Source organism: Aphidius gifuensis, linkage group LG2, assembly GCF_014905175.1.
Source record: "Aphidius gifuensis isolate YNYX2018 linkage group LG2, ASM1490517v1, whole genome shotgun sequence".
NCBI classification, from domain to species: domain Eukaryota; kingdom Metazoa; phylum Arthropoda; class Insecta; order Hymenoptera; family Braconidae; genus Aphidius; species Aphidius gifuensis.
This window is the reverse complement of record NC_057789.1, coordinates 26,076,081-26,090,114: the sequence shown is the minus strand read 5'-3', so window position 1 is coordinate 26,090,114 and position 14,034 is coordinate 26,076,081. Positions and strand designations below refer to the sequence as shown.

Here is a 14,034-nt window from a genome sequence, read left to right as displayed (position 1 = left end):
ACCTTTGTTGCATTGTAGAGATGTTTCATGTTGTTCCCGACAGTGTGATAGAGATGATTAAGCTGAGCCAGGTAATTTTTATTCTAAACAAAATTAAAGACAAATAAATATTAGTTTAATGAATGATAAATCATGAGGTAAATTATCAATGATTAAATGATTTATCTTACCCAGTCAATCATGTGCACAAATGAATGAGCACGATGAACTTCAACAACACATATTTCACAGCATGATGTACTGCAATCTTTGCAATAATGTGTGTTCTTTTTGTTGCGATGTATATGACAATGATTGTCAAGTTTAATTTTGTCATTTGAATTTTCTGATGACAGGGAAATCATGTTGTGGTGTTGATTCAAATTAAATGAATGATACTTGAAAAGACAATTTAAAAAAACAATTAATAACCTATCTTGTTGATTAATAAATTTTTAATAAATAATATTAATACCTTGATAAAACATGATGTACAAAAATAAGTAACGCCTGATGACTGTGGACAATCATTGCACTTGGCATCAGCCTCGCCGTGACACTCGATGCAATGTTCTATCAATTAAACAAAAAAAATAAATAAATAAAATAAATAATAACAATCTATTTATCAACGTCGTCATCTAGCTTGTTTTATTTTTTATATTTTATTTTTATGAAACATCTTGATGTCAACAAACGAGACTAAACAAAACTTGCCCGATCAAGTTTTTTTATTTTTTATTATTTAATCAACAAGACCAACGTTATTTTTAATTTATAAAAGAAATATTTTTTGTTTTTATTAATATTATTATTTAGTACTATTTAATCTTTCATAAAATAACAATGAAAATATATATTTTTAAATGAATAAATGCTTGTTTTGTTTAGTTGTTGAAAAAATAAAAATATAGCAAGTTTAACGACCGTTTGGGTTTGTCGAATAAAAAACAATTGGATAATTAAATTTATTGTTAAAATAAATAAAAAAAACTTACGAAAAATTAAAGTCTTTTTAATTTTAGCTTCAAGTGTATCAGTGAAGACCAAGTCTGGCTCATCAGCATAGTTGTCAACGACATTTGGTGACGACATACTTGCACATATTATTCCAACAACATATGCATTTATTGGAAGCAGCATATTGGCTTGATCAGGTCTTGGTAAATGTCCACAAATTAAACATGGTTCAAGTGCATGTTTTTTTGAACATGATTCACATACTGGATGACCACAAAATCTCACCAAAGGTGTCTTGAAACCCCGTATATCAAAAGGATCTAAAAAAAAAATAAATAAAAAAATTAATTTTAAAATTACATAAAAATAAAATTATTTATATATTTTCTTGGTTTATGATTCAAGTTTAAATGAATCGGTCATATTACAACTAAACGTTTAGTTTATAAAAAAATAATAAATCTTTCATCTAAAATTCCGAGAAAAAAAATAAAAAAAAAAAAAACTGTTGAAAAGTTAGACAGAGAAAAAAAAGGGGGAAGAAAAAAAAAAAAAAAAGAAAAAAAAAATGGCCAACAGATGCGTAATAAAAAAAGGGAAATATTTTCTTGAAAAAAAAATTAATTTAACAATTGATATATTGTTTATTGTTTATTGAATAATTAATAATAAATTTTTAAATAAACATACCTCCAACAAAAAAGTTTTTTTGACAAATACTGCACGAGATATTTTTCGGCTTTGTCTCAGGAAAACTGTGCATAATTGTCGATGATGGTTGATAATAATTTTTATCAGGTCTTCGCTTTTTATAATCGACCTTTCGATTGTTATTATCCATTGTCAATTAATTTATAATAATCAGCTGATTATTAGCGATTAAAAACAATATAAATATTTTCACTTTTTTTTTAATGTAACTGTGACGGTCTTGAGAATATTTTAAGTGATGAAAAAACACAACCGATGCGTAGCGTGTCCAGCACAACAATGACGAAAAAAAAACAAAAACACACGACTGAGATGATTAGTCATCTCTCGACCAACCGGGACCGGGTGTGACAAAAATTAGGCGGGCAATTTAAATATTTTTAATAAAAAAAAATAAATAAATAAAACTAAATATTTTTTAATTATTAATAAATAAATAATATTCTAAAAAATTTGTAATTAATCACAAGTATTTATATCAATATTTCAATAATTATTTAAATTAATTTATTTTAATAATAATAACTGTCATTGTTTATAACAATAACGAAAAAAAAAAAATTATTTAAAAAATTCGAGAAATTAATTATTTACATTTGTCTGATTATTAATAATAAATATATTAATTGTTAAATAATAATTTTTTTTTAATAAATAAATAATATATTTTCCCGCGAATTTGTCATTACATCATAAATCACGTGATTCATCAGTAAACAACTGAACCAAAAGAGGGCACCTCCAGTTACCGACATCAGCATGATAAAAAAAAAAAAAAAGGGCAAGAGAAAAAAAAAAATAAAATAAAATAAATAAATAAAGCGTCATTAAAGTGAGGCCGAGAAAGGAATTGAAAATTGCTAGCGTAAAGCTATGCCGAGGATGCTATCCGGGTCTAGGTGCGGCTTGAGATCCGTTATGATTCTCAACTTCCTCACAACAGTCGCCAAGAGGAAAGAAGAAAAAAAAAATAATAAAAAAAGATATGCCGGTTGAACTGTGAGTAGCAACTTCAACAATATATATATCTATACTAAATGTTAATAGTAATTCTGTTTCTCCATCATCATCATCATCATACAGGTTGTTTTGTCGTTATCGTTGCTTGACTTGTAGACTTGCAGACTTGTAGTAAAAGAGACGGTGGGTACAGGGACGTTGAATCGTTGATGGAACTGGTATATACATGAACAAGGAGGATCAAGGGACAGAAAAAAAATTACAGTAAATAAATAAAAAACATTTTTGATAAGACAAAGATAATATACAGGAAAAGAGAAAGAAATAAATGATGAAGAGTATAGAAGAACAACTAGGCGAGGCCCTAGGCAACCAACAAGATATTCAACTAAGCAAGGTCTAGGCTGTATGTTACATTCAAGGTCATGCTGTTTAACTCAAGCTTTGAAATAACATTTTAACAATAAATTCATACTGGCCATTTTGATGATATCAATCAGGTGATTTTTTAAATCAAAATTATACTTGAAAATTATTTGATAAACTATTTTATATATTTAATTTGGTATTTTAATTATCATCATCAATTAATTTTTTTTATTTAAAGCTAAATTCTATTTTGTTTTATCATAGTATTGTCAAATATTTTTTAAATTTTGCTACCATGATTTGAGATTAAAATAGACAAGTATTTAATTTATCAATAAAAAGCAAAAATTTAATTTAATAATTTTTTGTGTAATCCTTGAAAATACTTGTAAAATAGTTTATCAAATATTATTGTTAATTTTTTTTCTTTGCATCTTGATTTTTTCCAGTCAACTTTTTTCTATAAATAATCATGATAAATATATTATTATTTTCTTTTAGAATTATTTGCGTTAGAAAATAAAAAAAGAGGAAAATAAAACAAAAAAACTAGAAGCTTGCCAACATGTTTTTCACTGCTATCAGATAGTTTAGCAATCTATCTGTCTTGCTTCAACAAACGTAAATTTACCAGAACGCTACTTCAACAAAACTAGATCCTCTCTTTTTTTTTTTCTCATCTCTCTTTTCTCTGTACATGTACAACACGATACGACGCCCTGGCTCCCGTGCAACATCGATTTACCCATAAAAATTTTCTCCTTTTTACTACTCCTCCTCCTCCTCCCCTTTTTCCCTCTTTATTTTTTATTATTTTTTTTTTTATTTTTTATTTTACCTCCTGACTCTATCACTCGAGCTATTACTTCCTGCCCGGGGAACTTCACTTCATCCTCGCTCGACGTATTCGACGAGTGCAATCTTGTTCCTAAAGCAACCAAACGCAAACGAATGAACCAACTCTTTTTTTCCCCTTGCTAAGAAATGAGATAGAAAAAAAAATTATAATGAAAAGAATGAAGAATAAAAAAATTAAATCAAATGCCAATGAGATAATACTGTTTCTTTTCATTTTTTTTTTATTTTCTTATTTATACTATGATGTCAAACCATTAAATCATATTATCATTTTTTTTTTTTTTTCTTCTTTTGTATATTTTAAAAGACAAAAAAAAAAAACATTACATTCTTTGGTTAATTTTGTTATTCATAACTGTTATTATATTCTTGATTTTTCTTTTTATATATATAAATTACTTGAATTTATTTATTTTTTTTCATTGAATAATATTTTGTCTGGAAGTATAATCTCCACTTGAAACCTTAAAAAGTCTCATTTTATTATTCAAAATAAGGACTAGAAAAAATAATAATTATAATTTTTTTAACGTAGCATTGTAATTTTTTTTTATATCCAAATTATTCTGCAAGTAAATGGAGTTGTTATTTTTTAAATAATTTTATTTACATTGTTGTATTGAAGAATTGCAAGTGCCAATAATGAATATAAATTTTATATTTTGTTAAATTTAAAAATAGCATTATTTATCTTCAATACAGCAATGTAAACTTGTCAAATATATTTTCAATATTTATAACAATCTTTAAAATCAAACTGCCAACCAAAATTTTGTTAAATTCATTTTTAAATTTATTACACACTTTCAATGTTTCAAAGTTTTAAAAACGCATATAAATTGTATCGAATATTTTTTATATAAATATATCCAAGTATATTTCATGCCAAAAAGATTTTTTTATATTTTTCAAAAGAGTATATGAAAAAGATGAAATAAAAATATTGAAAAAACTAAATACAAGACAAGAACCAGAGTTAAATCTTTGGAGATGAAAATCTCTTGATAAAATCCTAGGTACTAGTTTATTTTTCAAAATGAAAAAATTGCAAGTAAAAAAAAAACATGTATATTCCTAAATATATGTATTCTATGTTGAATACCAATCTTTGCATTATGTTTCGACAAAGGAAAAAAACGTAATTCATGTAAGATATATATTTCAAAGTCTTGCGTATTCCAAGTACAAAAAAAAATCTAGAAAAACGTATATAAAAGGTTGAATAGAAAATTGGAAAAAATAAAAAAAAAAAAAAGAAATACGTACATTGAGATTTGAATGTGTTTGTTACATGCAAGTAACAATTCTATTCATGTACATATTAATGTCAATGTGTACCTTGAGGATGTATTATGAGTATTTATTCACATGAATAATAGCAAAGTACAATACACGTAGTTCTTGACGTTGATGCCACTGGGCTTTCACCACCCTTTATATATCGGTTCAAGTGTAAGCCAGATAGCACATCCCTTCATACGCATACAAGCATGTTTTAAAATGTAAAAAATAAAGTTCTTTTCTCTTAACAGTGATGTGCTAAATTTAATTCTGTTGACCTACTTTAGGGAAATGTACGTGACAACATGTAAAATTTTTAACACCAAGAAGGGACAAGTTGTACTTGTGTTATGTATGAACACCTAGACGTATATTGTCTTCAGACTTTTTGAATATTTTTTTATCAAATAAGAGGCTAGACAAGTCAAAAAAAAAATTTAAGTATATACTTGTCTAGTTATATTGAAAGCTAAGTATATTAATTAATTTTTTTTTTTCATTTCATTTTATTAATATTATTTATGTTGATTTTTCTGCGAAATAATTATTTTGTAATTTTTGTATGTGTACTTGGTAATGATGATAATATTCATTGAATAAAATATGTTATTAAATTTAGTATTTCAAAGATAAACATTGTGTATTTACCAGAGACATTGCAATTTACTAAAATATATTATGAAAATACTTGAAAATTTAATTTGCTTAGAAATATTAAAGAGAAAATCTGTTAATTCCCTTGAGGTATTAAAGATAATATTAATATCTAGATTATCTATATGAAAAATATTATATTAATAAAAAGAAAAAGTTGAGTTTTGTTTATCACCTAGTAAATCTACTAAATTTACTAAAATTAGAAAAAAAAGGGGGAAAATAACTTTTGGAGAAAATTCATAATGCAATTTTTGTTGAAAACTACGATAAAGGGAGTTTTTAATAAACCAAAAAATTGATATTAAAAATATTAACTTTTTTAATAATAAATAATGCTAAATGTTTTAATATCTAAAATTATTTTTGAGTATAAATTTTAATTAAAAAAAAAAAGTAAATTTATTAGTGAAAAAGAAAATAATTATTAAATATTAATTCAATTTAATTTTTAATTTATAAATTTGTTGTATATTGAAAAAGAAAAATGATTGATAATATTTAAATTTTTTTAATATTAAAAATGAAAAAAAAACTAAAAGGGCATTTTTGAATAGATCAATAATTTATTCCAATATATGTCGTTTGAATGTGGTCTAGGTATAGGGTACAAATAGAATGATGAATATAGTAACTGGACGTTGCTAAAATAAATAAAAATAAAAAATGGGCATTAAGGTAAAAATGAAAAATCCGAGTGTTGAGTAAAGCCACGTAGATTGAAATTTTTATCGGCTTTGGTACGTTTCTAAACGTTTATTTATTCACAAACTAACGAACGATGGACCTGGTTGTGCAATTTGATAAATTTAAAAAGCAAAAAATATAACATATTCACAAACAACTATATATTTTCAACAAAATAAATTCAAAGAAATAAAAAAATAACATCAATAAACAAATGATAAATCAAAAATAAAAAATAAATCTTATTATTCAAATAATCAAATCAATATCAAAAATATAAATTTTGAAATATTTTACATAATTTTTCATTGATCCAATTCACCCAAATATTAAATTTATTTATTTTTTTCATTACCAGACTATCCATAGTTGAAAAAAAAAAAGCTTAATTTAAAAAAATGTTTTTTTCCGTTAGTTTATAAATTTATATTTAATTTAAAAAAATAATTATGTAATAATAATTAAATTTATATATTTAAAATTTTTTTTTCAAATAAATCAATGTGGTTAAATACACTTAAACTTGTAAAAATCAAAAACCACACTGTCCTCATAATTTTAACTCTGACCTAGATAGAAGACACTCTCATCCAGTCTTTTAGTTAATGTCTATGTGGTTAAGAAAATTTTACTTGACTTTAAGTGTTGGTGTGTGCATGCATAAAGCTGTTAATGTGTACATCCATGCATCATATCCCTTGAAATTTCTTTTTTTTTTTTTTTTAGATACAGAACTATCGATCCGTACCTAAAAAGCCCTAGAATGCTCTATATACGTCATGTCCCATCAAGCATCTACTCTGTTCAGGGCCGTAAAATCATAAATTTATCACCCTCAATAACCACTCCCTTAAAATAAGGGCTTAAATATTACATAAAAAAATTTTAACTAAAAAAAAAATTCCCTTTTTCATATATTGAAAATTAATTTAAAACAATCATAAAATACAAATAAATAATAATTTTAAAATTCATTCATATATTTTAAATTAAATAATTAATAAAATTATTAATTATATTTAATTTTTATTAAATAATAACAAGCTATTATACTTTTTTCTATTTAAAAATAAAAAATAACAAAATTTGTTTTTAATTTTACAGATATAAATCAGGACATTAACAATTGAATTTGATTTATTTTTGATGAAAAAGATTGACAGCAGAATGACATGACCTTTCACCAAAGCATCAAAAAAAAAAAATAAAAATAATAATAAATTTATCAAATATATCATCAACAATATTATCTATAGATATATTTAGTGTAAATTCTGTGATTTAGACAAGTGAGAACAATTTATCTTTCTTGTAACCGGATAATAACGACTATTTAGCCTCATTTATCACCACTTGTAGCTTCACCCCTGACCCACCCACGCTTTTCACCCTCTCATTCTACATTTTCTCTTCCCTCTTTTTTTCCATACATATACATTGTATATGTATCTCTTTCTATTTATATATTCTCCTAGGTCGTTTTACAGCAAACTCCTCTTTTTGCCACAGCCATACTACCCTTGTCCCTCTTCCTTACTCTCCCTCACTCTCATGAATCTCTCCTCACCTATACTCACCACATTTACCTCTTTCTATTTTTCATTCTCTTTATTTTTTTTCTATTCTTTCAACTTTCCTGATTTTAGTCGGAGACACGTGTACACACAAACTATTGCGCATCATCGAGCTTTTTCAACCCCCAAATATTTTTTCATTAAATATACGTATTTACTAAATGTACTTTTAATACTAGCACAATTAAAATAAAAATTTACATGTATATTTAAAATAAAACCCCTCTACTTTAAGCCTGTCAAGTCAATTTAAAGATGTTGTATTGTTATCATGATAAAAACGGAAGTAGACACACGAGGGTTTAGTCAGACAGAGTTGGGATAGGACCTGTTTCAGGATATAATCATGCGTATCTTGGACCCTTCTCACTTTTGGCCTACTTTTTAAAATCCTTACTTTTTTCATTTGTTATACACGAGAGATTGAAAAATATTACTAAAGCTTTCAGCTATTTTTTTCAAAGATATTAATCATCAAGTGTTTTAATATTTTAAATTTATTAATTATTTTATTTGTGATTACTGATTAGTTTTGTGTCACCCCCCAACTTGTAGCTATTTAAATATATAATTCTAATAAATTTAAAATATTTTTAAAATATTTTTGGAATAAAATTAAAATACAATAATGATGAATCAACGCTAAATCGACTTTGAACTTTTACTTGAGATTAAGGGGATGAATTAATTTTTTTTTTTTTTTCATTTATTTATTTATAAAGATGATAATAAATAAATAATTATTTTTTTAAGCTTTTTATATACTATTTTTATGCCAAGAAAATATAATAAAATTAAATATTGTTTCGAATGTTTGACATTTTTCATTTCTTATGGAGAGTTGAAAAATAAAAAAAATATTTATGTCAGAGAAGACGACCCACATACAGTATGTATAACTACTTACTACATTGTGTGTACAAAGTTTAAGGAAGTAGATGACTTTGGAAAGACATGACAGTTTGTTCATCTGATGCAGACAATGTCCCTTATATTCATACTGAATTATAAAATATATACACAGTTTGTCATATGTATGAATTCAAGACAGACACATTTACTTATTTGTAATAATTGAAAATTAATATTAATCATAAAAGTGAATGGAAATTAAAAGATTCTCATTAACCATGATAAAATATTTATAAAATTTTTTGCTTTACTTTAATAAAGTAGTTAATCATAATTTCTGCACAAAGTACATATAAATTTTAAAAAATTTTTCATTTAAATTTTATTTTCATCACAATATTATATTATTATGTTTATTTACTCTTATCTTCTTTTATTACCTTTTTCATTCTCATCAATCTACAATTTTTAAACTTTTTCATTCTTATCTTATTCTTATTATTTTACAATGTTTATTTTTTTTTTTTTTTTATTTTATTCTTTTATCAGTATTGCAATTGAGAACGCTCGAATAAGCGACAAATAACTCGACAATAAAGTGCGTCTTATTTTTCATTATTATTTTCAATTTAACTTTGTATTATTATTATTATTATATTTTTAATTATTTTATATTTTTTTTATTTTTACAAATTAATTAGTTATTAAAAAAAAAATATGCAGATAAATTTATAGATCGAATATATAACTTGGTGAAATTTTTTTTCTATCTGTTAAAAAAATTGATGGAAAAAAAAATAATAATTATATGACTGCATACAATAAAGTAAAAAAATAAAAAAAAATAAAATAATAAAATCTTAGGAAAAAGAAAAAGAAATTATTTAGAAAAAAGGAATGTTTTTCTTGAAAAAAAAAAAAAAAAAAAAAGAGGTGGTGATAAAACGAATGAGATTGAACGTCAGAGATTTGTAATATAAGGGGGTGATGAGGGGTGATGAGGGGGACAGGTGATAGACAAGATGGATGGTTGAATAATCATGTATAAGGTAAAGAAGTAGATGATGTCTTTTTGATGGCTAAAGGCAAAAGACACAAGCAACCAAGTCCGGAGACGAATAGGAAATTAACGATTCTTACGGAAGCACTTTTCTCTTGACTCGTCAATTTTATTGCCCAAGACTTTGATATAAATTTTAAAAATATTTTTTTACTATTATTTTTTAAAATACTATAATGAAAAATATATAAAATCACATGAAATGTTTTTTATTTTTGCATACAAAGTACTTCATCAATAATCAATAACAAATAAACATTTGAAATATTTTTTTTTCCATTTATTATTTATTAATATAATAATGTAAAATATATTTGTATATTTTTTTCAATTTTAAATAAAAAGGATAAAATATGGTTATATAATAAATTCAATGTATGAAAGCCTAGATGTTACATTGAAATTTTACATAACAATTTAGCCATTTGTCGTGTTTCTATAAATTTTATTTTTATAAATTTAAATTTAAATTTAAAAGTACTTGTGAATTTTATTAATACACAAAAATTAACATCAAATTTTTAATAAAGTTTAAATTTTTTAGCTGATTTTATTTGTATAATTTTATTAATGAAATATGAACAAGCTATAAATTAACTCTCTAATTAAAAAATGTTATTAATAATTTTTTTAAAAATAAATTTAATACATATATAATAATGTCAATATCTAGTGAAAATAAAAAAAAAAAAAAAAAAGTGACAAGTGCGTTTAAAATGAGAACAAAGTGGTGCTAGATACACTCTCTCGAGTTGAGCCATAAAAAAAATTTATAAATGTACACACGGGAATGATAAAACGTGATACACTGTTTGTCCGAATTCAACGTACGCAATGACTCATGTATTCAAATATATATTTATTTTTTTTAAATAGTTTTTTTTTTTTTTTTTTCCCCAAGTACGAATGAGTTTTTTTTTTTCACGTGTATGGAGAATGGAGATCAAATACATACAGACCTGTTGGCGAAAATGAAGTGAGCCGTATTCCAGAGACTGCCCCGGGGATACCTCTGTTTTTTATTTAAATTTTTTTTTATTTTTTTGAGGTTGTAGAGAGGTTTTTCCGGCTGTATATTGCTCGGAAAATGTGGTGAATTGCAAACGCAATGAAAATCGGAATTTTTGGCATGTATTTGAGTATTTTAGTGAGGCGAGTAAATTGGTTAAATATTTGTGGTCTTAATATTTATTTTTAAAAAATTTTTAAGATGAAATAATATATATTTTTTTTGATTTTAAAAAACCCAAAAAATAGTACAGCCATATTAGAGAATTTTTTTTTTTTATACAAATAATTCTGAACAAGTCAGTTTTTACATTTTTTTATTTATTTTTTTTATATTTGAAAATTTATTGAATTTATACACTCTATGCACGTCTTGGCCTTTACTTTTTGAATTTTCTTGACTTTTAACCATCTTCACACTAATTCCATCAAACGCATATATGTAAATTTTCAATATTTTTAAGCTAACTGTTCAAATAGCACTTTTAAAAGCTGATTTTTAACTTTTTTACTTTTTTAAATTTAAAAAAAAATTAAATTTTTATATTTAAAAATAAAAATACTTGAATTAAAATTATGAAATAAATTTATTTAATTGTTTTTTTAAAATATTAAATCAAAATAATTAACAAAATTTGTTGATTATTTCATTGGATGAATTGTCAAAAAAAAACATAATGAAACTGGATTGTAATTTTAATTGAATATATAGAATTTGTATATAATCGATTGATTTAGATTTCAGGTGTCTATCTGTCTCGTTTTTGTTTTGATGTTGATGAAACTGAGTGAGAAGAGAAGAGAAGAGACAAACGAGGGAGTTTCCTGAAATTGCGCACCGAGCTTTTGGAATAGTATATGCCTTTCTCTCTCCCTCTCAATATATATGTATATATATATAACAAAAGTGAGGATTGGAAGGTTATATATTGAAGGGGGTAAAGAGGAAAGAGGTGGTTTTATAAAAGGGGTGTTGGTGCTTGCAGACCTGCACGTTCCTACGTATGCAGATACCGACGATCGAATTCCATGGATGTGTTACTACCCCATCAAACCACCGATATAACCTGAGGGGTTTTGAGGCAAACCTATACCTCTATTCTCGACCGATGAAATCGTATATATACTGGAATTGTATATGTTCTCTCTATATGTATATTTAGTACAATGGCCAAAACCAAAAGCGTGGCAAAGACGAAGAGAACGTGATACACTAGTTGGTATGCCTTTGCCATTTGAAAATACACTTGGTAAATCAAATTTATTTTCTCTTCAAACTCTTTGACTTTATTTTTATTTTATTTATTTTAAATTAAATAAACAAATATATAATATCAAATTTTTCTTTATATATTCTTTTTGTGTTTATAAATTTTTATCCATTTCAATGGAAAATGTCAAATTTATTTTTTCTTTTTTTTTTTTATATATATTTACACATCATCACACTGGTATTTTTAAATTTTCTAGAAATATAGCTCTATAGAAAAAAAAAAACTATAGTTTTTTTTTAATGGAAATTTAAATAACGTTGAAGATTGCGTTCTATTAATATTAGATAAATATGAATTTTTTTTTTTTTACTGAATTTTATTGTTTAAAACAAAAGCTAAATTTAAAAAACAAGATTTCTTGACACAAGCAATCTAATTAGACTTGTAAATTTGTAATTTTTTAATTTTTTCAACGTCAATTCAAGCTTCAAGTTAGAAATCCCAAATCCGTAATTGGATCGACGTCAAATTAACTCTAAATTTCTATCTAGAATCTGCCCACATGCGTTTTATATCCACACAATTTTTTATGATATTGAAAATGTAAATTTAGTCTATGTAGTTTGATGTTGTTTTTTTTTTTCATATATAATTATTTTTATGCATAAATTGACTTTTATGTTATACATTGAAAATAAAAACAAAATTGATGTATTATTATTATTTTTTTACATTTTACTTTTTTTATAAAAATGTTTTTTATGTCATTTGATTGCAACTGGTTTTTTCATATAGTACATGTGTTGTGTGTATGAAAAGCTTCGTCACTGACAATAACGTCAGGTTCAATTTGACCTGTAACTCGTTGACTCGTGTGTATATACAAATTTACATTGAAAATAAAACAAAAAAACATAAAGCTAACACTAAATTCTTGTTGATTACAATAAAAATCCCCACAAAATATTTTTTTTTTGTTTTATTTTTTTACAATGTATCAGATGTGTAGAAATTTATTATTAATGTGAATTTAAATAATAGACATGTCGACAATTATATACTGCGTTGGATATAAAAAAATAAAAAAATATTAAAAAATATATTCAACGTTGCAGCATTACCCTCGACACACTCTGAGTGAGTCTTTATATACAACGATGCTTAAACCGATTTATACCTTTCAAAAGATACCACATCTATGCACTTCAACACTCATCCCATATGTAGAAATATCTATATGCCCGAGTGCTCTCCTGCTTTTCAAGATGAATATAAAAAATAATAATATAAAATCATGAATATAGAGAAAAATATATGATTTATAAAAATAATATATATATATTTTTTTTTTGCATCAGGTTTTAAATAAAAGAAATGAATAAATATTACTCAGTTAAATCTCGAAAAAAAGAAAACATATTTGCAGTATTGGCATTTTTATATTGAGTTTAAAAAAAAAAAAAACAACTCATTTTGTAAAGCTAAATTTGAAAAAATAAAAATTAAACATTTTTAAAAATTTTTTTGATTAATTTATATTTTTTATCGTATGAAATAAAATACGGTGGTGGTATTGGAGAACATACGATGAATCGATGATTATTATTTAACTTTATTTATTTCATGGAGAAAATTTTATAATTGTTATTTTGTCTAATGTCGTCGGTGAAAGTATTTCTCCGCTTTTCTTCGATAATAATTCTCCGATATTCCTCCGATTTATTTTGATATTTGTTCGTTTAAAATTTAAATTTTATTTTTATAAAAACGAACAAAATTAATTCATAAGTAATAAGAATATGTCGAATGGGTTTTGCTTATACAAACTATTATATATTTTGCATATATATAATTGCTATATTAGGAA

General features: G+C 24.4%; 1 protein-coding gene across 1 annotated transcript in view; it reads right to left on the bottom strand.

The window, feature by feature from the left end:
* LOC122849877 overlaps positions 1 to 1,966 on the bottom strand; it is a 77,605-nt gene extending 75,639 nt beyond the window's left edge. The window contains exons 1-5 of the mRNA XM_044148734.1: positions 1,630 to 1,966; positions 978 to 1,259; positions 455 to 552; positions 171 to 377; positions 3 to 83 (exon numbers count right to left, since the gene is read on the bottom strand). Coding sequence (XP_044004669.1) covers positions 3 to 83; positions 171 to 377; positions 455 to 552; positions 978 to 1,259; positions 1,630 to 1,780 — 819 coding nt within the window. The 5' untranslated portion in view covers positions 1,781 to 1,966. The remainder of the gene's footprint in view (positions 1 to 2; positions 84 to 170; positions 378 to 454; positions 553 to 977; positions 1,260 to 1,629) is intronic.
* Positions 1,967 to 14,034: the final 12,068 nt, after the last annotated feature.